General features: G+C 40.8%; 1 protein-coding gene across 1 annotated transcript in view; it reads left to right on the top strand.

Annotated features, from left to right (window-relative positions):
* The window catches only part of VTI1B (vesicle transport through interaction with t-SNAREs 1B), an 81104-nt gene that overhangs the window by 36709 nt on the left and 18274 nt on the right, over window positions 1–26121 (top strand). Inside the window, exons 2-4 of the mRNA XM_053697841.1 lie at window positions 4905–4963; window positions 6749–6943; window positions 23519–23692. Coding sequence (XP_053553816.1) covers window positions 4905–4963; window positions 6749–6943; window positions 23519–23692 — 428 coding nt within the window. The remainder of the gene's footprint in view (window positions 1–4904; window positions 4964–6748; window positions 6944–23518; window positions 23693–26121) is intronic.

Below are 26121 nucleotides of genomic sequence, written 5' to 3'. Positions count from 1 at the left end.
TTACATTCAAATTTAAATTGGAACATCTCCGCGCTCTGCTTAAGGAGGTGTTGTCTACTCTGGATGATTGTGACAATTTGGTCATTCCAGAGAAATTATGTAAGATGGACAAGTTCCTAGTGGTCCCGGGGCCCCCCGAAGCTTTTCCTATACCCAAGCGGGTGGCGGACATTGTAAACAAAGAATGGGAAAGGCCCGGCATTCCTTTTGTCCCTCCCCCTATATTTAAGAAATTGTTTCCTATGGTCGACCCCAGAAAGGACTTATGGCAGACAGTCCCCAAGGTCGAGGGGGCGGTTTCTACTCTAAACAAACGCACTACTATCCCTATAGAAGATAGTTGTGCTTTCAAAGATCCTATGGATAAAAAATTAGAGGGTTTGCTTAAAAAGATTTTTGTTCAGCAAGGTTACCTTCTACAACCAATTTCATGCATTGTTCCTGTCACTACAGCAGCGTGTTTCTGGTTCGATGAACTAGAAAAGTCGCTCAATAAAGATTCTTCTTATGAGGAGATTATGGACAGAGTTCACGCTCTTAAATTGGCTAACTCTTTTACTTTAGACGCCACTTTGCAATTAGCTAGATTAGCGGCGAAAAATTCAGGGTTTGCTATTGTGGCGCGCAGAGCGCTTTGGCTAAAATCTTGGTCAGCGGATGCGTCTTCCAAGAACAAATTGCTTAACATACCTTTCAAGGGGAAAACGCTGTTTGGCCCTGACTTGAAAGAGATTATTTCAGATATCACTGGGGGTAAGGGCCACGCCCTTCCTCAGGATAGGTCTTTTAAGGCTAAAAATAAACCAAATTTTCGTCCCTTTCGCAGAAACGGACCAGCCTCAAGTTCTACATCCTCTAAGCAAGAGGGTAATACTTCTCAAACCAAGCCAGCCTGGAGGCCAATGCAAGGCTGGAACAAAGGTAAGCAGGATAAGAAACCTGCCACTGCTACCAAGACAGCATGAGATGTTGGCCCCCGATCCGGGACCGGATCTGGTGGGGGGCAGACTTTCTCTCTTCGCTCAGGCTTGGGCAAGAGATGTTATGGATCCTTGGGCGCTAGAAATAGTCTCCCAAGGTTATCTTCTGGAATTCAAGGAGCTACCCCCAAGGGGGAGGTTCCACAGGTCTCAATTGTCTTCAGACCACATAAAAAGACAGGCATTCTTACATTGTGTAGAAGACCTGTTAAAAATGGGAGTGATTCATCCGGTTCCATTAGGAGAACAAGGGATGGGATTCTACTCCAATCTGTTCATAGTTCCCAAAAAAGAGGGAACATTCAGACCAATCTTAGATCTCAAGATCCTAAACAAATTTCTCAAGGTTCCATCGTTCAAAATGGAAACCATTCGGACAATTCTTCCTACCATCCAGGAAGGTCAATTCATGACCACGGTGGATTTAAAGGATGCGTATCTACATATTCCTATCCACAAGGAACATCATCGGTTCCTAAGGTTCGCCTTTCTGGACAAGCATTACCAGTTTGTGGCACTTCCATTCGGATTAGCCACTGCTCCAAGAATTTTCACAAAGGTACTAGGGTCCCTTCTAGCGGTGCTAAGACCAAGGGGCATTGCAGTAGTACCTTACTTGGACGACATACTGATTCAAGCGTCGTCTCTACCACAAGCAAAGGCTCATACGGACATTGTCCTGGCCTTTCTCAGATCTCACGGGTGGAAAGTGAACGTAGAAAAAAGTTCTCTATCTCCGTCAACAAGAGTTCCCTTCTTGGGAACAATAATAGACTCCTTAGAAATGAGGATTTTTCTGACAGAGGCCAGAAAATCAAAACTTCTAAGCTCTTGTCAAGTACTTCATTCTGTTCTTCTTCCTTCCATAGCGCAGTGCATGGAAGTAATAGGTTTGATGGTCGCGGCAATGGACATAGTTCCTTTTGCGCGAATTCATCTAAGACCATTACAACTGTGCATGCTCAGTCAGTGGAATGGGGATTATACAGACTTGTCTCCGACGATACAAGTAGATCAGAGGACCAGAGATTCACTCCGTTGGTGGCTGACCCTGGACAACCTGTCACAAGGGATGAGCTTCCGCAGACCAGAGTGGGTCATTGTCACGACCGACGCCAGTCTGGTAGGCTGGGGCGCGGTCTGGGAACCCCTGAAAGCTCAGGGTCTTTGGTCTCGGGAAGAATCTCTTCTCCCGATTAAATATTCTGGAACTGAGAGCGATATTCAATGCTCTCAAGGCTTGGCCTCAGCTAGCAAAGGCCAAATTCATACGGTTTCAATCAGACAACATGACGACTGTTGCGTATATCAACCATCAGGGGGGGACAAGGAGTTCCCTGGCGATGGAAGAAGTGACCAAAATAATTCAATGGGCGGAGACTCACTCCTGCCACTTGTCTGCAATCCACATCCCAGGAGTGGAAAATTGGGAAGCGGATTTTCTGAGTCGTCAGACATTTCATCCGGGGGAGTGGGAACTCCATCCGGAAATCTTTGCCCAAATAATTCAATTGTGGGGCATTCCAGACATGGATCTGATGGCGTCTCGTCAGAACTTCAAGGTTCCTTGCTACGGGTCCAGATCCAGGGATCCCAAGGCGACTCTAGTGGATGCACTAGTAGCACCTTGGAGCTTCAACCTAGCTTATGTGTTCCCACCGTTTCCTCTCATTCCCAGGCTGGTAGCCAGGATCAAACAGGAGAGGGTATCGGTGATCTTGATAGCTCCTGCGTGGCCACGCAGGACTTGGTATGCAGATCTGGTGAATATGTCATCGGCTCCACCTTGGAAGCTACCTTTGAGACAGGACCTTCTTGTTCAAGGTCCGTTCGAACATCCGAATCTGGCCTCACTCCAACTGACTGCTTGGAGATTGAACGCTTGATTTTATCAAAGCGAGGGTTCTCAGATTCTGTCATTGATACTCTTGTTCAGGCCAGAAAGCCTGTAACTAGAAAAATCTACCATAAAATATGGAAAAAATATATCTGTTGGTGTGAATCTAAAGGATTCCCATGGAACAAGATAAAAATTCCTAAGATTCTATCCTTTCTTCAAGAAGGTTTGGAGAAAGGATTATCTGCAAGTTCTTTGAAGGGACAGATTTCTGCTTTATCTGTTTTACTTCACAAAAAGCTGGCGGCTGTGCCAGATGTTCAAGCTTTTGTTCAGGCTCTGGTTAGAATCAAGCCTGTTTACAAACCTTTGACTCCTCCTTGGAGTCTAAATTTAGTTCTTTCAGTTCTTCAGGGGGTTCCGTTTGAACCCCTACATTCCGTTGATATCAAGTTATTATCTTGGAAAGTTTTGTTTTTGGTTGCAATTTCTTCTGCTAGAAGAGTTTCAGAGTTATCTGCTCTGCAGTGTTCTCCTCCTTATCTGGTGTTCCATGCAGATAAGGTGGTTTTGCGTACTAAACCTGGTTTTCTTCCGAAAGTTGTTTCTAACAAAAATATTAACCAGGAGATAGTCGTGCCTTCTTTGTGTCCGAACCCAGTTTCAAAGAAGGAACGTTTGTTGCACAATTTGGATGTAGTTCGTGCTCTAAAATTCTATTTAGAGGCTACAAAGGATTTCAGACAAACATCTTCCTTGTTTGTTGTTTATTCTGGTAAAAGGAGAGGTCAAAAAGCAACTTCTACCTCTTTCTCTTTTTGGCTTAAAAGCATCATCAGATTGGCTTATGAGACTGCCGGACGGCAGCCTCCTGAAAGAATCACAGCTCTTTCCACTAGGGCCGTGGCTTCCACATGGGCCTTCAAGAACGAGGCTTCTGTTGATCAGATATGTAAGGCAGCGACTTGGTCTTCACTGCACACTTTTACCAAATTTTACAAATTTGATACTTTTGCTTCTTCTGAGGCTATTTTTGGGAGAAAGATTTTGCAAGCCGTGGTGCCTTCCATCTAGGTGACCTGATTTGCTCCCTCCCATCATCCGTGTCCTAAAGCTTTGGTATTGGTTCCCACAAGTAAGGATGACGCCGTGGACCGGACACACCTATGTTGGAGAAAACAGAATTTATGTTTACCTGATAAATTACTTTCTCCAACGGCCCGCCCTGGTTTTTTAATCAGGTCTGATGATTTATTTTCTCTAACTACAGTCACCACGGTATCATATGATTTCTCCTATGCAAATATTCCTCCTTTACGTCGGTCGAATGACTGGGGAAGGCGGAGCCTAGGAGGGATCATGTGACCAGCTTTGCTGGGCTCTTTGCCATTTCCTGTTGGGGAAGAGAATATCCCACAAGTAAGGATGACGCCGTGGACCGGACACACCGTTGGAGAAAGTAATTTATCAGGTAAACATAAATTCTGTTTTTTAAAACAAATTAACATCCTTTTTTTTTACTGCAGTTAGTTTTCATTAGCCAAATTCCACCCACCATTTGCATTATTTGGAGGAGCCAGTCTGGGCTTTAGTCTGCAGACAACAATGCTATCCCAGTCATAAAGTTAGTATAAAGCGAATTTGCAGTTATTTGATAATGCCAATTAGAGACTAATATTGCAGAGGTAGCCTTGGGAAGTCAGCAGGGTGCATTCCAAGGTCTGAGAATTAGAAATTGCTCTTTCCTTTCTCTCTCACCTTTCTCTCGCCTCTATCTCTTTATTTCTCTCCCTTCACTCTCTTCTGTGTACACAAAGTTCAATAATTTGAGAGAACATCTCTCCAACTCCACCACCGGGAGTGTGATTTCTTATACACCTTCTTGTTTACATAGCATTTATATAACCAGTATTGCAGGTGGGAATACAAATCTTTATATACTGTTCCTTTTAAACATTTGCAAACTCAGGTTCCATTCACAGGTAAATGAAAATACTGCAGCCTGTATAAATAAAATAAATATCATGTATGTATTTTATATCTCCTTTTGATATGAAAAATAACATATTTTTATTATTGTTTTGCAGAAGAAAAGAAAAAACTTATCAGAGAATTTGATGAGAAGCAGCAGGAAGCGAATGAAATGGTAAACTCCCATTATGCAATGTTTTATTTTTTTCAAAATTGTTTACATTTATTAGTGCAAGGTATTTTTTATTGTAGGTGCTGCTTCAGTTACAAGGTGCACTGAATTAAAGGGATAAGAAATACAAAATTGTTCTTTTGTGATTCAGACAGAAGATACCATTTTAAAACCGTTTCCAATTTACTTCTGGTATCAAATTTGCTTTGTTCCCATATTATTCTGTGCTGAAGAGATACCCAGGTATGCATCTGTGGCACTACATGACAGGTGCTGCCATCTAGTGTTCTTGCAAATGTATAACATTCTTGCAAAACTGCTACCATATAGTGCTCCACAAAAGGGCTGGCTCCTAAGCATATGTCCCTGCTTTTCCACAAAAGATACCAAGAAAATTGATAATAGAAGTAAATTAGAAAATTGTTTGAAATCACATTAGGTTTCATATCCCTTTCATCTAATTTTTTGTAATAAATTTGAAATACCCTCACAGATGTAACAGCCTTATTTAAAGAAACATTCTAATATATAATGCATTTTTTCATTACTTACCCTAACTTACTAGTAGCACACTAAATATTTGTTTCACTTGCGTGCTAACTTCACTCAAAGTAAAATTTTAACGTGGAATCTTAGTGCTTGTATTAGAAAATGAAAGTAAAAAGTTAACGTGCAAGAGAAAGATCAGGCACGCTAACTTCAGGACTTCATGACCGCGTTAACGTCTTGTCCCCATAGACGCCTATAGGACGCACTGTTAAAAAAAACAACAGAAAAAAAAAATAAAATATGTTTTTCCCATAGAAGATAATATTCTTTTTATTTTTAAATATTTATTTCTACATATGTAGAGATAGAAAATAGTTGTGGGATAAGCACTCTCACTTCCTCAGAAAAAGCCAGGCTGTCAGGAACAGGAGTATCCATAGTAGAGAAGTAGATCCACACTCACTGGACTTCTAAATGACAAACGTGGTTTATTGTGACGTTTCGGGGATCAAACCGTCATCTGATGAAGGGGACAGTTTGATCCCCTAAATGTCATATTATATATTTATTTTATTGGTTATTTGTAGAGCGCCAACAGATTCCGCAGCGCTGTGTGTGTGTGTATATATATATATATATATATATATATATATATATATAAGAGAGGAATGTCTGCGCTCAGGGTTTTATGCTGGATGATAGAAGTAGTATCTAACTGTAGTACAAACAGGCTTCACTAGGGGTGCCTTTCTTGTGCGCTTCTCTACACTCTATTGTTTCATATATATACATATATATATATATATACACTTAATATATATACACTTAATATATAATGGTATAGATGTATATAGAAATATATATTTAAAAATACAAAGGACATTTTTTTTACGTGCAGAACATTGGAAAGTATAAAGTATTTCTATTCAAAACAGTGTAGTGTACAGAGAGACTCCTGCACCAACATGGAAACAAAACCATTTTAATAGAGCTTGAATATTCATTTTAAAACAAGAGGATAAAATTTAAATCATATTGTTCATCCATGATTTACTTTAAAACGGAAATTGTTTTAGGTTGCGTGATAACTCTAAAAAAATCTGTAGAAAGGATCTTTCACCCTCACAGATTACATTGTGCTGAGAATTGTTTAGCTCAAAGATTTTATTTTGTTTTTCTCTCTTCCATCAAATCCAATTACACACACTGCTTAACACAACACATTAGTGAAAGAGGTTTGAAGGGATAAAATATTCCTGTAAACTTATTTTTTTTTTATAAATTCTGTTTCATTTTTAGCTGGTAGAAATGGAAGAAGAACTGAAATATGCTCCGACATCTTTTCGAAATCAAATGATGAGTAAGCTGCGAACATACAAAAAAGACATTGTGAAGCTGCAGAGAGAAGTCAGAAGCACTGATCTGGGAGTGGGACCCGGATTATCTTCTAATGAGAACAGATGGGGGATTTACAGCCAGGAAAATGAGCAGAGTGTGAGTGCGTCACAAGGCTGTCTTTTCTACTTATTAGTGTGTAAAATACAGGCTCTGATTAAATATAGTCCTAGATAACAAATAACCTTGTACTCAGTATTTGATTCTCTGCATCCTGTTATATTTGACTGAAACAATAGTGCAAGTGTGTAACTTTTATTACCCCATGTAATAGGGACATTGTAGTATTATGATAGAATGCTGTAATTCGATAAAGCATTTTATTATTAAACAATTTGTGGTTCATTATTTGTATAGTCCATACAAAGGGGTAAAGTACAGAATTAAAGTTAAAAGGAATTTGAAACCCCATACAATCTTAAACAACTTTCCGGTTATCAAATTTCCTTCATTCTCTTTCATTTGTTGATGGGGCAGCAATGCACTACTAGTTTCCAACTGAACACATGGGTGAGCCAATGACAATCTGTGTGTATATATATATATATATATATATATATATATATATATATATATATATATATATACACAGCCACCTATAAGCAGCTAGAACCTAGGTTCTTTGCTGTCTCTGAGCTTTCCTAGATAAAACTTTCAGTAAAGGATAACAAGAGAAGGAAGCAAATTTAAATAGAAGTAAATTGGAAAGTTGTTTAAAATTGTATGCTCTATCTAAACCATGAATGTCCAATTATGATTTTACTGTCCCTTTAAGATCCTAGGTATACTGCATTACTGCTCTGAATGAAGACATGGAGAATGAGCTAATAAGCAGCTGAATACATATGTTTCTGCCAATCACCCGCCGTGTCTTGCTCAGGAACGGCACAGAACATTATGATTTTAAAGAAACTTTAAATCTTCATAATTGCTATAAAAAACATGTTATTTACTGAAAGTAAAGGCCTTAGAATAATATGCAAATGCAGCTTTATATTAGTTGTGTAAATATTGTAATATTTTAGTGTTCATGAAGTAATTGGCTCTGCCAAGTTCTAGGGTTTTCTTAGGTTAAGAAGCCTGATGTCTTATCTCCACTGCTGAGGACAGTTATAACATAATTTATGTAAGAACTTACCTGATAAATTCATTTCTTTCATATTAGCAAGAGTCCATGAGCTAGTGACGTATGGGATATACATTCCTACCAGGAGGGGCAAAGTTTCCCAAACCTTAAAATGCCTATAAATACACCCCTCACCACACCCACAATTCAGTTTAACGAATAGCCAAGAAGTGGGGTGATAAGAAAAAAGTGCGAAAGCATATAAAATAAGGAATTGGAATAATTGTGCTTTATACAAAAAAATCATAACCACCACAAAAAAAGGGCGGGCCTCATGGACTCTTGCTAATATGAAAGAAATGAATTTATCAGGTAAGTTCTTACATAAATTATGTTTTCTTTCATGTAATTAGCAAGAGTCCATGAGCTAGTGACGTATGGGATAATGACTACCCAAGATGTGGATCTTTCCACACAAGAGTCACTAGAGAGGGAGGGATAAAATAAAGACAGCCAATTCCTGCTGAAAATAATCCACACCCAAAATAAAGTTTAATGAAAAACATAAGCAGAAGATTCAAACTGAAACCGCTGCCTGAAGTACTTTTCTACCAAAAACTGCTTCAGAAGAAGAAAATACAACAAAATGGTAGAATTTGGTAAAAGTATGCAAAGAGGACCAAGTTGCCGCTTTGCAAATCTGATCAACCGAAGCTTCATTCCTAAACGCCCAGGAAGTAGAAACTGACCTAGTAGAATGAGCTGTAATCCTATGAGGCGGAGTCTTACCCGACTCAACATAGGCAAGATGAATTAAAGATTTCAACCAAGATGCCAAAGAAATGGCAGACGTTTTCTGGCCTTTCTAAAACCGGAAAAGATAACAAATAAACTAGAAGTCTTTCGGAAAGACTTAGTAGCTTCAACATAATATTTCAAAGCTCTAATAACATCCAAAGAATGCAACGATTTCTCCTTAGAATTCTTAGGATTAAGACATAATGAAGGAACCACAATGTCTCTACTAATGTTGTTGGAATTCACAACTTAGGTAAAAATTCAAAAGAAGTTCGCAACACCGCCTTATCCTGATGAAAAATCAGAAAAGGAGACTCACAAGAAAGAGCAGATAATTCAGAAACTCTTCTGGCAGAAGAGATGGCCAAAAGGAACAAAACTTTCCAAGAAAGTAATTTAATGTCCAATGAATGCATAGGTTCAAATGGAGGAGCTTGAAGAGCCCCCAGAACCAAATTCAAACTCCAAGGAGGAGAAATTGACTTAATGACAGGCTTTATACGAACCAAAGCTTGTACAAAACAATGAATATCAGGAAGAATAGCAATCTTTCTGTGAAAAAGAACAGAAAGAGCAGAGATTTGACCTTTCAAGGAACTTGCGGACAAACCCTTATCTAAACCATCCTGAAGAAACTGTAATATTCTCGGTATTCTAAAAGAATGCCAAGAAAAATGATGAGAAAGACACCAAGAAATATAAGTCTTCCAGACTCTATAATATATCTCTCTGGATACAGATTTACGAGCCTGTAACATAGTATTAATCACAGAGTCAGAGAAACCTCTTTGACCAAGAATCAAGCGTTCAATCTCCATACCTTTAAATTTAAGGATTTCAGATCCTGATGGAAAAAAGGACCTTGAGACAAAAGGTCTGGTCTTAACGGAAGAGTCCACGGTTGACAAGAGGCCATCCGGACAAGATCCGCATACCAAAACCTGTGAGGCCATGCCGGAGCTACCAGCAGAACAAACGAGCATTCCTTCAGAATCTTGGAGATTACTCTTGGAAGAAGAACTAGAGGCGGAAAGATATAGGCAGGATGATACTTCCAAGGAAGTGATAATGCATCCACTGCCTCCGCCTGAGGATCCCGGGATCTGGACAGATACCTGGGAAGTTTCTTGTTTAGATGAGAAGCCATCAGATCTATTTCTGGAAGTTCCCACATTTGAACAATCTGAAGAAATACCTCTGGGTGAAGAGACCATTCGCCCGGATGCAACGTTTGGCGACAGAGATAATCCGCTTTCCAATTGTCCATACCTGGGATATGAACCGCAGAGATTAGACAGGAGCTGGATTCCGCCCAAACCAAAATTCGAGATACTTCTTTCATAGCCAGAGGACTGTGAGTCCCTCCTTGATGATTGATGTATGCCACAGTTGTGACATTGTCTGTCTGAAAACAAATGAACAACTCTCTCTTCAGAAGAGGCCAAGACTGAAGAGCTCTGAAAATTGCACGGAGTTCCAAAATATTGATCAGAAATCTCACCTCCTGAGATTCCCAAACCCCTTGTGCCGTCAGATACCCCCACACAGCTCCCCAACCTGTAAGACTTGCATCTGTTGAGATTATAGTCCAGGTCGGAAGAACAAAGAAGCCCCCTGAACTAAACGATGGTGATCTGTCCACCATGTCAGAGAGTGTTGTAAAATCGGTTTAAAGATATTAATTGAGATATCTTTGAGTAATCCCTGCACCATTGGTTCAGCATACAGAGCTGAAGAGGTCGCATGTGAAAACGAGCAAAGGAGATCGCATCTGATGCGGCAGTCCTAAGACCCAACATTTCCGTGCATAAGGCTACCAAAGGGAATGATTGTGACTGAAGGTTTTGACAAGCTGATATCAATGTTAAACTTCTCTTGTCTGACAAGGACAGAGTCATAGACACTGAATTTATCTAGAAACCTAAAAAGGTTACCCTTGTCTGAGGAATCAATGAACTGAATGATAAATTGATCCTCCAACCATGAACTTGAAGAAACAACACAAGTCGATTCGTATGAGATTCTTCAAAAATGAGAAGACTGAGCAAGTACCAAGATATCGTCCAAATAAGGAAATACCAAAACCCTATTCTCTGATTACAGAAAGAAGGGCACCGAGAACCTTTGAAAAAAATTCTTGGAACTGAGGCTAGGCCAAACGGTAGAGCCACAAAACTGGTAATGCTTGTCTAAAAAGAGAATCTCAGACACTAAAAGTGATCTGGATGAATCGGAATATGCAGATACACATCCTGTAAATCTATTGTAGACATATAATGCCCTTGCTAAACAAAAGGCAGGATAGTCCTACAGTAACCATCTTGAATGTTGGTATCCTAACATAACGATTCAATAATGATAGATCCGGAACTGGTCTGAAGGAATTGACCTTCTTTGGTACAATGAAGAGATAAAATAAAACCCCAGCCCCTGTTCCAGAACTGGAACTGGCATAAATACTCCAGCCAACTCTAGATCTGAAACACATTTCAGAAATGCTGAGCCTTTGCTGTGTTAACTGGGACACAGGAAAGAAAAGAATCTCTTAGCAGGAGGCCTTAACTTGAAGCCAATTCTGTACCTTTCTGAAACAATGTTTCTGAAACCAGAGATTAAGAACGGAATTGATCCAAATTTCTTTGAAGAAAACGTAATCTGCCCCATACCAGCTGAGCTGGAATAAGGGCCGCACCTTCATAGGTACTTAGGAGCTGGCTATAGGTTTCTATAAGGCTTGGATATATTCCAAACTGGAAATAGTTTCCAAACTGATACCGCTCCTGAGGATGAAGGATCAGGCTTTTGTTCCTTGTGAGGAAAGGAACGAAAAATGATTATTTACCCTGGAAAGAAAGGGAAAGCAAAGTTGACTTAGAAGACATGTCAGCATTCCAAGTTTAATCCATAAAGCTTTTCTAGCTAAAATAGCTAGAGACATATACCTGACATCAACTCTAATGATATCAAAAGATGGTATCACCAATAAAATTATTAGCATGTTATAGAATAATAATAATGCTATAAAATTATGATCTGTTACTTGTTGCACTAAAGCTTCTAACCAAAACGTTGAAGCTGCAGCAACATCCACTAAAAATATAGCAGGTCTAAGAAGATTACCTGAACATAAGTAAGCTTTTCTTAGAAAGGATTCAATTTTCCTATCTAAAGGATCCTTAAATGAAGTACTATCTGCCGTAGGAATAGTAGTACATTAGCAGGAGTAGAGACAGCCCCATAACCTTAGGGATTTTTGTCCCAAAAAACTCTAATCTGTCAGATGGCACAGGATATAATTTGCTTAAACGTCTAGAAGGAGTAAATAAATTACCCAAATTATTCCATTCCCTGGAAATTACTTCAGAAATAGCATCAGGGAGATAAAACACTTCTGGAATAACTACAGGAGATTTAAAAACCTTATTTAAACGTTTACATTTAGTATCAAGAGGACCAGAATCCTCTATTTCTAATGCAAATAACACTTCTTTAAGTAAAGAACGAATAAATTCCATCTTGAACAAATACAAAGATTTATCAGCATCAACCTCTGAGACAGAAACCTCTGAACCAGAAGAACCATTATCAGTATCAGAATGATGATGTTCATTTAAAAATTCATCTGAAAAAAGAGAAGTTTTAAAAGACTTTTATGTATACTAGAAGGAGAAATAACAGACATAGCCTTCTTAATGGATTTAAAAAATAAAATCTCTTATGTTATCAGGAACACTCTGAAAATTAGATGTTGACGGAACAGCAACAGGTAATGTAACAGTACTAAAGGAAATTTTATCTGCATTAATAAGTTTGACATGACATGCAATACAAATAACAGCTGGAGAAACAGATACCAAAAGTTTATAGCAGATACACTTAGCTTGGTAGCTCCAGCACTGTGCAGTGATTTTCCTGAAGTATCTTCTGACTCAGTTGCAACGTGGAACATCTTGCAATATGTAAAAGAAAAAAAACAACATAAAAAGCAAAATTGATCAAATTCCTTAAATGACAGTTTCAGGAATGGGAAAAAAATGCCAAAGAACAAGCTTCTAGCAACCAGAAGCAATAAAAAATGAGACTTAAATAATGTGGAGACAAAAGTGACGCCCACATTATTTGGCGCCTAAATGCTTTTTGGCGCCAAAAATGACGCCACATCCGGAAAAATAACGTCAAAGAATGACGCAACTTCCGGCGACACGTATGACGCCGGAAACGGAAATAGAATTTTTGCGCCAAAAAAGTCTGCGCCAAGAATGACGCAATAAAATGAAGCATTTTCAGCCCCCGCGAGCCTAACAGCCCACAGGGAAAAAGTCAAATTTTAAGGTAAAAAATGTTAAATTAAAATGCATTATCCCAAATATGAAACTGACTGTCTGAAAAATAAGGAAAGTTGAACATTCTGAGTCAAGGCAAATAAATGTTTGAAAACATATATTTAGAACTTTATAAACAAAGTGCCCAACCATAGCTAGGAGTGTCACAGAAAATAAGACTTACTTACCCCAGGACACTCATCTACATATAGCAGATAGCCAAACCAGTACTGAAACGAGAATCAGCAGAGGTAATGGTATATATAAGAGTATATCGTCGATCTGAAAAGGGAGTTAAGAGATGAATCTCTACGACCGATAACAGAGAACCTATGAAATAGACCCCTTAGAAGGAGATCACTGCATTCAAATAGGCAATACTCTCCTCACATCCCTCTGACATTCACTGCACGCTGAGAGGAAAACCGGGCTCCAACTTGCTGCGGAGCGCATATCAACGTAGAATCTAGCACAAACTTACTTCACCACCTCCATCGGAGGCAAAGTTTGTAAAACTGAATTGTGGGTGTGGTGAGGGGTGTATTTATAGGCATTTTAAGGTTTGGGAAACTTTGCCCCTCCTGGTAGGAATGTATATCCCATACGTCACTAGCTCATGGACTCTTGCTAATTACATGAAAGAAAAATAAGTTACTTGTGTAATAATCTCAATGTTTAATACCCCTTTAGCATGGCTAAATACATATATGGTCATTCAGCAGTGTGAATACAGAGAATTTCCAATAAGGAATACCTGACATATCTCAAGCTGCTGAAATTTAACAATAAAAGGGGTCAAATCTTGTGTGCCTCTGGTACTACAGATATTGCACACCCTCCCCCCAAATAACGCATTTAGCTCATCACATGACTGCCCATTTTTTTAATATTTTTTCAAATATAGTAAAGGTTTAAAAGGGGTCAGACAACTGTACAACAGGAAGTTAGAGCTTTGAGAATATATGGTAAAACTAGTTTGTGCCACCAGTATAGTAGTTTAGTAAGGAAAGTTGCTTGCGCCGTCATGTAACCGATCAAATCTATTCTTGAGAAGAGTATTGTGCTCCCTTAAAGTATTTTGCACTAGCAATAAAGCAGTACTAAATCTAAAGTATCTAGCACCAACAATAAAGCAGTGCTAAATGTAAAGCATTTTGCACCAACAATAAAGCAGTGCTAAATGTAAAGCATTTTGCATCAACAATAAAGCAGTGCTAAATCAAAAGTATCTATCTTGGCCCCGGGACCGCCCCTGTTGAGAAGGCGGTTCCGTTCTGAGGCGGCAGTGTATTTTCATGCTATTTCTCACTTCCTGTGAATCTGGAGTGAGATGCGTATGTTATAGCGGCAGCTCTGTTATCAGGAGGCGTCTCGTTTATTGCAGTTTTTCTCAAGTGCTTGGAGGTCCGGAGTGAAAGTCGGATTGTTTCTTATTAGTTTGGCTGCAGGCCAGGTAAGAACCTCAGCAAAATAGTTGAGGTGTAGAGAGTTGCCTGGGGTCAGTTTCTCTTATGTTAAGTTTTTGCTTATAAATAATTAAAGGAACAGTAACATTTTTTTTCTAATATTGTTTTTTAAAAGGAAATAAAGCCTTTATTATTGATTTCTTTTCTTTGTCCTTGTGGGTAATATGGATCAGGAGGCCTTGCAGAATGTTACTTGTAGCCTATGTTTTGACTCTCAGGTAGAATCCCCAGTACCCTTTTGTTCTTCATGTATTGAAAAAACCTTATCTTATAGGGATAGACTTTTTGATCCTGAGCCATCATTAGCTAAGGCGGATGCTGTTCAGGTGTCTCCTGTTTCAGATGTGCGGCAGCTTTCTCCTCAAGCGTCCCAATCTTTTTCGTCTACACATGCAGTGCCTGCGTTTCCTCTCACGCTCCGGTTGGAGTTACTTTGCAAGGCATTGCTACCCATATAGCCTCTGTGGTATCTGAGGCGTTGTCTGCTTTTCTCATGCTGCAGGGAAAATGCAAAAGAAATGTAAAGAATCAGTGAGTAAGGTTTCTGATCCAGTTATGGCTACTTGGGGTGCTTTCTCTCAGAAGTCTGAGGAGGAAGATACTTCGGTAGCGTGTGAGGGTGTAATCTCAGACTCAGTATAATTCCTTCTTCTGATGCTGAAGTCGTATTCTTCAGATTTAAGCTGGAACACCTCCGCCTGTTACTTTAGGAGGTTTTGGCTACCTTGGACGACTCCGATACGACTGTCTTAGTCAACCCTAAGAAGTCTAGTAAGCTGAACAAGTACATTGATGTTGCCTCCGCAGCGGAGGTATTTCCTGTACCAGACCGTGCTACAAAGATTATTGCACGGGAGTGGAAGAGACCTGGAATTCCTTTTTCTCCATCTCCAATTTTCAAGAAAATGTTTCCAATAGCTGATTCCATTAAAGAGTCGTGGCAGATGGTCCCTAAGGTGGAAGGGGTGATTTCCACTTTGGCTAAGAGGACCACTATTCCCATAGAGGATAGTTGTTCTTTTAAGCATCCAATGGATAGGAAGTTGGATGCATTGCCAAAGAAAATGTATGTTCACCAGGGTCTCCAATGGCAACCTGCGGTGTGTATTGCCACTGTCACCAGTGCGGCAGCCTACTGGTTTGATGCCTTGTCTGATTCTATTCAGACAGATACTCCTCTTGAGGAGATCCAGGACAGGATTATGGCTCTTAAGTTAAACACTTCCTTTATCACTTTACAAGTCATTAAGTTGGGAGCAAAAATGTCTGGTTTTGCGGTCCTAGCTCACAGAGCCTTATGGTTGAAATCCTGGTCTGCGGATGTTTCATCCAAGTCCAAGCTCCTGGCGATCCCCTACAAGGGTAAGACCTTGTTTGTGCCTGGCTTGGCTGAAATAATTTCAGTTATTACAGGAGGAAAGGGATCTTTTCTTTTTCAGGATAAGAGGAATAAACAGAAAGGTCGTCAGAATAATTTTCGTTCCTTTCATAACTTCAGAGGTAAACCCTCCCCTTGTTCCTCTAAGCAAGAACAATCCAAGCCTTCCTGGAAACCTAGCCAGTCTTGGAACAAAGGGAAGCAGTCTAAGAAACTCGCAGCTGAATCCAAGTCAGCATGAAGGGTCGGTCCCTGATCCGGGAGCGGATCCAGTAGGGGGCAGACTTTCTCTATTCGCTCAAGCCTGGATATGGGATGCAAATTGGAGTTCAAGACTTTTCCTCCCAGAGACAGGTTCCTCCTCTCAAGATGATCTGTAGACCAGATAAAGAGAGAGAGGTGTTCTTAAACTGTGTCCAGGACCTGTTTGCTTTGGGAGTGATAGTTCCAGTTCCAGCGCAGGAACAGGGTCTTGGATTCTACTCCAATCTATTTGTCGTTCCCAAAAAAGGGGGAACTTTCAGACCAATTTTAGATCTGAAATGTCTAAACAAGTTCCTCACTGTTCCGTCCTTCAAATTGGAAACTATACGTTCCATTCTTCCCTTGGTCCAAGAGGGGTCAGTTCATGAGAACCATAGACCTAAAGGGTGCGTACCTTCATGTTCCTTTGCACAAGGATCATCACAAGTTTGAGGTTCGCCTTCTTGGACAATCACTTTCAGTTGGTGACTCTTCCATTTGGTCTTGCCACGTCTCCCAGAATTTTCTCAAAGGTTCTGGGGGCTCTATTGGCAGTGATCCGGTCTTGAGACATTGCAGTGGTGCCCTATCTGGTTGGCATTCTGTTTCAGGCACCGTCTTTTCAACATGCAAAGTCTCATACGGAGATCTTGTTGTCTTTTCTTTGTTCCCAAGGATGGAAGGTGAATCTGGGAAAAAGTTCCTTGATTCCGGCTACAAGGGTAGTGTTCTTGTGGACCATAATAGATTCCCTATCGATGAAGATATTTCTGACAGAGGTTAGAAAATCCAAGATTTTCGACTCTTGCCTTGCCCTTCAGTCTTCTCCTCGGCCGTCAGTTGCTCAATGCATGGAGGTAATTGATCTGATTGTAGCTTCCATGAACATCATCCCGTTTGCTCTGTTACATCTAAGGGCTCTGCAGTTGTGCATGCTAAGACAATGGAACGGGGACTATGCAGGTTTGTCTCCTTGAATAGTTTTGGATCAGCCAACAAGAGATTCTCTTCCTTGGTGGTTGTCTCAGGAACACCTCTCCCAGGGTACCTGCTTCCGCAGACCTACCTGAATGATTGTGACCACGGATGCCAGCCTGCTGGGATGGGGAGCAGTCTAGGGTTCATTGAAGGCTCAGGGTCTATGGACTCGGGAGGAGTCAGTTCTCCCCATAAACATCCCAAAGCTGAGAGCGATCTTCAATGCTCTTCTGGCCTGGCCTCAGCTTCAGCCCGGTTTATCATGTTCCAATTGGACAACATAACATCGGTGGCTTACATCAACCACCAGGGAGGAAGTCGGAGTTCCTTGGCCATTACAGAGGTGGCCAGAATTATTCAGTGGGCGGAGACCTACAACTGCTGTCTATCTGCGATCCACATTCCAGGAGTGGATAATTGGGAAGCAGATTTTCTGAGCAGACAGACCTTTCACCCGGGGGAGTGGGAACTCCATCCAGAGGTATTCTCCAGTTTAATCCTCAAATGGGAGCAGCCGGAGCTAGATCTCATGGCATCTCGGCAGAATTCCAAGCTCCAGAGGTATGGTTCGAGGTCAAGTTATTGCTCTGATTAAGTAGGAGAGGGCGTCGGTGATTTTCATAGCTAAGTGTGGGTTTTCTGAGTCGGTCATTGAAACCTTAATCCAGGCTTGCAAGCCTGTGACAAGAAGGATATACCATAAAATATGGTGTAAATATCTGTATTGGTGTGAATCCAGAGGTTACTCTTTTAGTAGAGTCAGGATTCCTAGGATTTTGTCTTTTCTCCAGGAGGGTCTGGAGAAGGGTTTGTCAGCAAGTACGCTGAAGGGACAAATTTCTGCGTTGTCTATTTTGTTGCATAAACGTCTGGCCTTTGTCAGAATCAGGCCTGTATTTAAAGCTGTTACTCCTCCATGGAGTCTTAACCTTGTTCTTAAAGTTTTACAACAGCCTATGCATTCCTTAGATATTAAAAGGTTATCTTGGAAAGTTTTGTTTCTTGTTGCTATTTCTTCTGCTCGGAGAGTCTCAAACTCTTGGCGCTACAGTATGATTCTCCTTATCTTATATTTAATTCTGATAAGGTGGTTCTTCGTACTAAGTTAGGTTTCCTTCCTAAAGTTGTCTCGGACAGGAATATTAATCGTTGTTCCTTCCCTGTGTCCTAATCCCTCTCCTAAGGAGCGTCTGTTGCACAACTTAGATGTTGTGCATGCGCTGAAATTCTACTTGCAGGCGACTAAGGACTTTCGCCAGTCTTCTGCTTTGTTTGTTTCTCTGGGAAACACAAGGGGTCAGAAAGCTATGGCTTCTTCTCTTTCTCTTTGGCTGAAGAGTATTATTTGTTTGGCCTATGAGACTGCTGGACAGCAACCGCCTGAGAGAATCACAACTCCATTCCACGAGGGCCGTTTCTTCTTCCTTGGCCTTTAAAAATGAAGCTTCTGTAGAACAGATTTGCAAGGCTGCAACTTGGTCTTCTCTGCATACTATTTCAAAATTTTACAAATTTGATACTTTTGCTTCGGGTGAGGCTTCTTTTGGGAGAAAGGTTCTTCAAGCAGTGATACCTTCTGTTTAGGTTAACTGTCTTGTCCCTCCCTCATCATCTGTGTGTCCACTAGCTTGGGTATTGATTCTCATCTGTAATTGATTAACTTGATGGCATGGAGATTGAACACTTAGTCATTAAACACAGGGTTTCTTGATTCTGTGATTGAAACCTTGATTAAGGCTTGTAGTTTTTTGCTGGATGGTCTAGAGAAGGACCTGTCTGCCAGTTCTTTAAAAGGGCAGATTTCTGCTCTTTCAGTCTTGTTCCACAAAAAGATTGCTAATCTAACTAATATTTATATTTTATTTGTTCAGGTTCTGGTTCGTATTAAACCTGCAATCAAGCCTATTTCTCCTCCATAGAATTTTAACTTGGTGTTAAAGGTTTTGTAAGCTCCTCCTTTTGAAACTATGTATAAAATGGACATTAAACCACTTTCTTTGGCTATTTCTTCTGCTAGAAGAGTTTCTGAGTTACCTGCCCTTTCTTGTAAACCTCCTTATCTGATTTTTCATCAAGATAAGACTCTTTTAAAGGCATCATTAGATTTGTTTTTTACCTGAAGTTGTTTCTTCAGAAAACTTTAGCAGTGAGATGATTGTTCCTTCTTTGTGTCCTAATCCTAAGTATACTTCAGAGAGATCTTTACATTCTTTGGATGTTGTTAGGGCATTGGCATATTACATTGATGCTACTAAGGTCCTAAGAAAAACTTCTAGTTTGTTTATTCTTTTTTTTCTGGTCCTAGGAAGGGTCAGAAAGCTTCTGCTGTTTCTTTGGCCTGTTGACACTTTTTGATTCACAAGGCTTACTTGGAGGCATGTCAGCCTTCACTGCATCGGATTACTGCTCATTCTACTAGGTCAGTTGCCACTTCTTGGGCTTTCAGGATTGAGGCTTTTGTTGATCTGATTTGCAAGGCAGCTACTTGATCTTCTTGCATACTTTTACTATTTTTTTTATTTCTACCATTTTGATGTTTTTGCTTCTTCTGAAGAAGCCTTTTGCAGAAATGTAATATATAATTTAATATCTCAGTGAAAAAATATATTTTTTAAATATCTCCCTTTATGTTATTTATCGTGGACTTCACAGCTTGGGTATTAGTTTCCAAGAGTAATGGATTGTTGACTCTCACCACCTGTATGAAACAAAAAAATAATTTATGCTTACCTGATGATAAATTTTCTTTCATGGTGGTGAGTGTTCACGAGACCCCACCCTTATGGTTTTTTGGGGTTAGTTTTTTCTTCAGCACATCTTTCTCTGCTGCGTTTTTGGCTCTTATTCTTTTTTCTTACCTCACTTTGCTTGGCTAAATGTTAGACTAAGGTATGTGTGAGGGAGGAGGGGTTTAATAGAGCTCTTGGGGTTTTGGAATCTGCCTCATCCTAGTGGTAGAGAGGAGTAATGCCCAAGAGTTATGGGTCGTGGACTCTCTCCACCATAAAAGGAATTAATTTATCAGGTAAGCATAAATTATGTTTTTAATCTTTATTGTTAATGGGGCCTTTTTTGACAACTTAAAAGCGGCATTTATGTGCATAGTATGATGTAAATTTAATGGCCAGTACACTGTTCAATGAATGATAAATGGATCTTATCTTACCTGGCTCTCTGCTTCAGACACAGCATCCACTGCTGCACTGTCACATGGGGGTCTCCATTTCAGCCACACTCCTAGGTCTGGCAATAGACAAGGAGGTGGTGTCGGTATTTTACTTTCCTCTCGTTGCACCTTCCAACAAATACAGCCCTTCTCTTCACTCACATTTTCTTCATTTGAAGCACATATGATTCGGTTATTCTCTCCCCTCTCTATACGTGTTGCAGTCATATACCGCCCCCCTGGCTCCCCAACTCAATTTTTAGATCACTTTGCTACCTGGCTTCCTTATTTCCTTTCCTCAGACATCCCTGCCCTCATTCTTGGCGACTTTAACATCCCTCTTGACAATCCCAATGCCTCCTCTGCAATACAACTTCTTCAACTGACTTCCTCTTTCGGCCTGTCACAATGGACTGACTCTCCCACTCACAAAGATGGTCATTCCCTTGATCTGATTTTCACCTATCGATGCACTCTTTCAAATTTAACAAACTCCCCTTTTCCTCTCTCTGACCATCATCTCCTAACTTGCAACATCACTTCCCTACCTACAACTCCCCCTCCCTCTACCCCTCACACCAAACTTCACAGAAGCACTAAGTCACTAGATCTGCTTCAGCTCGCTAGCTCCCTCAAACCTCTCCTCTCATCCATCACCTCCTTTTCCTTCCCTGACCAATCTATCTGCCAGTATAATTCCACCCTTACATCGGTCATTGACACTCTGGCCCCTCCAACCTTAGCTCAGAAACCACACTCTCATCCTCAGCCCTGGCATACTCCTCTGACACGATACCTACACAGATGCTCCCGTACTGCTGAGCGACATTGGAGGAAATCTCAGAGTTCAGCTGACTTTCTTCACTACCAGTTCATCCTGAACTCCTACTATTCTGCCCTTAATCTTTATAAGCAACAATATTTTTCTAATCTCATCTCTACTCTTTCCTCTAACCCTAATCGTCTGTTCAACACATTCAACACTCTTCTCCGCCCACCCCCACCTCCTAACACAACCTCTCTCTCAGCTCAAGATTTTGCAAGCCACTTCAACAACAAAATTGACTCCATCAGAAGTGAAATCAGCTCTCAACATACTTCCAATCTCCCACCCCCTCAAAAGCTCACGATCACCCAAAACCCAAATATCCAAAAATGCAGCTCTTTTGCCCCTGTTAATGAGGATGAAGTTTCTGCCCTTATACTGTCCTCCCACCTCACTACCTGTCCCCTCCCTTTCTTCTACCCTCACCCCCATACTCACACACATTTTCAACCTCTCCCTCAGCACTGGTATATTTCCCTCATCTCTAAAACATGCACTGGTTACACCTATCCTCAAAAAACCTTCCCTTGATCCAACCTCCCCTTCAAATTACCGCCCTATTTCCCTACTCCCTCTTGCCTCAAAGCTCCTCGAAAAGCTAGTTTACGCACGTCTATCCCATTTCCTTACACTAAACTCTCTTCTTGACCCACTGCAATCTGGATTTCGTTCCCATCACTCTACAGAGACAGCAATTGTCAAGGTTACCAATGACCTACTTGCAGCAAAATCCAAAGGCCACTTCTCTCTGCTTATCCTCCTTGACCTGTCTGCAGCCTTTGACACTGTTGACCACCCTCTTCTGCTCCAAACCCTCCAATCCTTTGGCATCTGTGACACAGCTCTCTCGTGGTTCTCTTCCTATCTGACTAACCGTACATTTAGTGTAGCCTTCTCCGGAGCATCCTCTGCCCCGTTGCCACTTTCTGCTGGGGTACCTCAAGGCTCTGTCCTTGGTCCCCTTCTCTTCTCAATCTACACGTCGTCACTAGGTCCCTTAATAAAGTCCCATGGGTTTCAATACCATTTGTATGCCGATGACACCCAAATCTACCTCTCTGCACCAGACCTACCTCCTTCCTTACTAACCCGTGTCACTAACTGTCTTTCTCACATCTCATCTTGGATGTCCTCTCATTACCTTAAGCTAAATCTCTCCAAAACTGAACTCCTTATTTTTCCCCCTTCTTCCAATGTCTCCACCCCCAAAATTTCTATTAACTGTTGATAATTCCACCATTACCCCTACCCCGCTCGCCCGATGTCTTGGGGTCACACTTGACTCAGATCTTTCCTTCACGCCTCACATCCAGTCCTTGGCTAAAGCCTGCCGCTTCCACCTTAAAAACATTGCTAAAATTAGACATTTCCTTACACAAGATACAACCAAGATTTTAATCCACTCTCTCATCCTTTCCCGCCTCGACTACTGCAATTCCGTCCTCTCTGGTCTACCTAGCTGCCGCACAGCTCCTTTACAATCCATTATGAATGCCTCTGCCAGACTCATCTTCCTTACTCGTCGCTCTTCATCTGCTGCACCTCTCTGCCATTCCCTTCACTGGCTTCCTCTTGCCTCTAGAATTAAACATAAAATCCTCACCCTGACATATAAAGCTCTCAACTGCACTGCTCCCCCCTACATCTCAGAACTTGTCTCTAGATACTCTCCCTCCCGTCCCCTTCGATCAGCTCAGGATCTCCTCCTCTCTTGTTACTTCCTCACATTCACGTTTACAGGACTTCTCCAGACTGGCCCCCATCTTGTGGAATTCCCTGCCTCGCTCCATAAGACTCTCCCCTAGTTTTAACAGCTTCAAGCACTCCCTAAAAACTTCACTATTCAGGGATGCATACAACCAACACTAACCTTTCCTAACGCCATTGCTTTCCCCTTGAACCCCTTAGATTGTTAGCCTATGGGCCCAGCTGTTTACAGATCGCTTCATAAGAGCCAACTACAACAGTGATACTCTCGGCAGGGCCCTCTACCCACTTGACCCCTGCAAAAGCTATCCTGTACACCGACTATGTTTACAGCGCTGCGGAATCTGTTGGCGCTCTACAAATACCTGATAATAATAATAATAATCTTATAATCAGAAATTACCGTTGGTTTAAAAATATTATTTTCCAACGAATAAGAACATATGTCTACGTACTATTATTTCTGCAAAAGTATATTGTTTCACATCCCTTTAAGCCAGGTATAAGTTATTGAAATTTGCTTTGGCTTTAAGCAGAAACGTTAACCATTTCCTCTATGAACTATTTTTTCTGGATAATCAAAATTTTATTATGTTGACCTGTGAATTGGAGCTATTTCGAGTTTTCTGGTCTATGATCTGATTCTTTAGAAGTCATTAATTTACTAGTACACTGGATTTATTTATTTTTTTTTCATTTTTTTTTCCATTTTTTTTTCTTTTAGACACATTTACAAGCACAGAGGAATCTTCTTCTCCAGGGCACGGAGAGCTTAAACAGAGCCACTGACAGTATTGCAAGGTCCCATCAGATAGCAGCTGAAACTGATGCCATTGGCTCAGATATAATAGAGGAACTGGGTGGACAGAGAGAACAGCTGGAACGCACCAAAGGACGAGTAAGTTGTCTAGGAGTAACTATGTGTGTATATGTATGTGTGTGTATGTGTGTGTATATATATATATATATATATCTATCAAAACTTAGTGGATTTGTATTTAAAAAAGGAAGACGGACCATCTTCTCATGACAGTGTATTGGAGTTGTATATAAAGCCAGGTAGTCTCATTCTATTTAAAGAGAGAAGCAGGATTGCTTTAGCCCATACAGGCAAAGTGTTGTAGTGTTAGGACCAGTCAACATTTGGGACACCTTATAAAATCATTTTGCAGGCAATATCTGCAGCATTTAAAGGGTCAGTCAACACCAGAAAATTTGTCGTTTAAAAAGAAAGATAATCCCTTTATTACCCATTCCCCAGTTTTGCATAACCAACAGGGGTATAATAATACATGTTTTACCTCTGTAATTACATTGTATCTAAGCTTCTGCTGACTGCCCCTTTATTTCAGTTCTTTTGACAGAATTGCATTTTAGTCAATCAGTGCTCACTCCTAGGTCACTTCACATGCATGAGCTCAATATTATCTATATGAAACACATGAACTAATGCCATCTAGTGGTCAAAATGCATTCAGATTAGAGGCAGTCTTCAAAGTCTAAGAAATTAGCATATAAACCTCTTTGGTTTAGCTTTCAACTAAGAATGCCAAGAGAACAAAACAAAATTGGTGATAAAAGTAAATCATGAAAGTTTTTTTTGGACTTGACTGTCCCTTTGTATTTGTATATACAGTATCTCACAAAAGTGAGTACACCCCTCACATTTTTGTAAATATTTTATTATTTCTTTTCATGTGACACCACTGAAGAAATGAAACTTATCTACAATGTAAATTAGTGAGTGTGCAGCCTATATAACAGTGTAAATATGCTGTCCCCTCAAAATAACACAAAACACAGCCATTAATGTCTAAACCGTTGGCAACAAAAGTGAGTACACCCCTAAGTGGAAATGTCCAAATTGGGCTCAATTAGCCATTTTCCCTCCCCGGTGTCATGTGACTCGTTAGTGTTACAAGGTCTCAGGTGTGAATGGAGAGCAGGTGTGTTAAATTTTTGTTTTATCGCTCTCTCATACTGGTCACTGGAAGTTCAAGATGGCACCTCATGGCAAAGAACTCTGAGGATCTGTAAAAAAGAATCGTTGCTCTACATAAAGATGGCTTAGGCTATAAGAAGATTGCCAAGACCTTGAAACTGAGCTGCAGCTCGGTGGGCAAGACCATACAGCGGTTTCACAGGACAGGTTCTACTCAGAACAGGCTTTGCCATGGTCGACCAAAGAAGTTGAGTGCACGTGTTCAGCGTCATATCCAGAGGTTGTCTTTGAGAAATAGACATATGAGTGCTGCCAGCAATGCTGCAGAGGTTGAAGGGGGGGGGGGGAGTCAGCCTGTCCGTGTTCAGACCAGATGCTGCACACTGCATCAAATTGGTCTGCATGGCTGTCGTCCCAGAAGGAAGCCTCTTCTAAAGATGATGCACAAGAAAGCCTGCAAACAGTTTGCTGAAGAAAAGCAGATTAAGGACATGGATTACTGGAACCATGTCCTGTGGTCCGATGAGACCAAGATAAACTTATTTGGTTCAGATGGTGTCAAGCGTGTGTGGCAGCAACCAGGTGAGGAGTACAAAGACAAGTGTGTCTTGCCTACAGTCAAGCATGGTGGTGGGAGTGTCATGGTCTGGGCCTGCATGAGTGCTGCTGGCACTGGTGAGCTACATTTTATTGAGGGAACCATGAATGCCAACATGTACTGTGACATACTGAAGCAGAGCATGATCCCCTCCCTTCAGACTTGGCCGCAGGGCAGTATTCCAACATAACGACCCCAAACACACCTCCAAGACGACCACTGCTTTGCTAAAGAAGCTGAGGGTAAAGGTGATAGACTGACCAAGCATGTCTCCAGACCTAAACCCTATTGAGCATATGTGGGGCATCCTCAAACAGTAGGTGGGGGGAGTGCAAAGTCTCTAACATCCACCAGCTCCGTAATATCGTCATGGAGGAGTGGAAGAGGACTCCAGTGGCAACCTGTGAAGCTCTGGTGAACTCCATGCCCAAGAGGGTTAAGGCAGTGCTGAAAAATAATAGTGGCCCCACAAAATATTGACACTTTGGGCCCAATTTGGATATTTCCACTTAGGGGTGTACTCACTTTTCTTGCCAACGGTTTAGACATTAATGGCTGTATGTTGAGTTATTTTGAAGGGACAGCAAATTTACACTGTTATACAGGCTGTACACTCACTACTTTACATTGTAGCAAAGTGTCATTTCTTCAGTGTTGTCACATGAAAAGATATAGAGTGAGGGGTGCACTCACTTTTTGTGGGATACTGTATATATGTATGTATGTATGTATATATGTATATGTGTGTGTGTATATATATATATATATATATATATATATATATATA

This window comes from Bombina bombina, chromosome 1 (genome assembly GCF_027579735.1).
Source record: "Bombina bombina isolate aBomBom1 chromosome 1, aBomBom1.pri, whole genome shotgun sequence".
Lineage (NCBI taxonomy): Eukaryota > Metazoa > Chordata > Amphibia > Anura > Bombinatoridae > Bombina > Bombina bombina.
The sequence above is the reverse complement of the archived record's forward strand: the minus strand, read 5'-3'. Positions and strand labels throughout refer to the sequence as shown.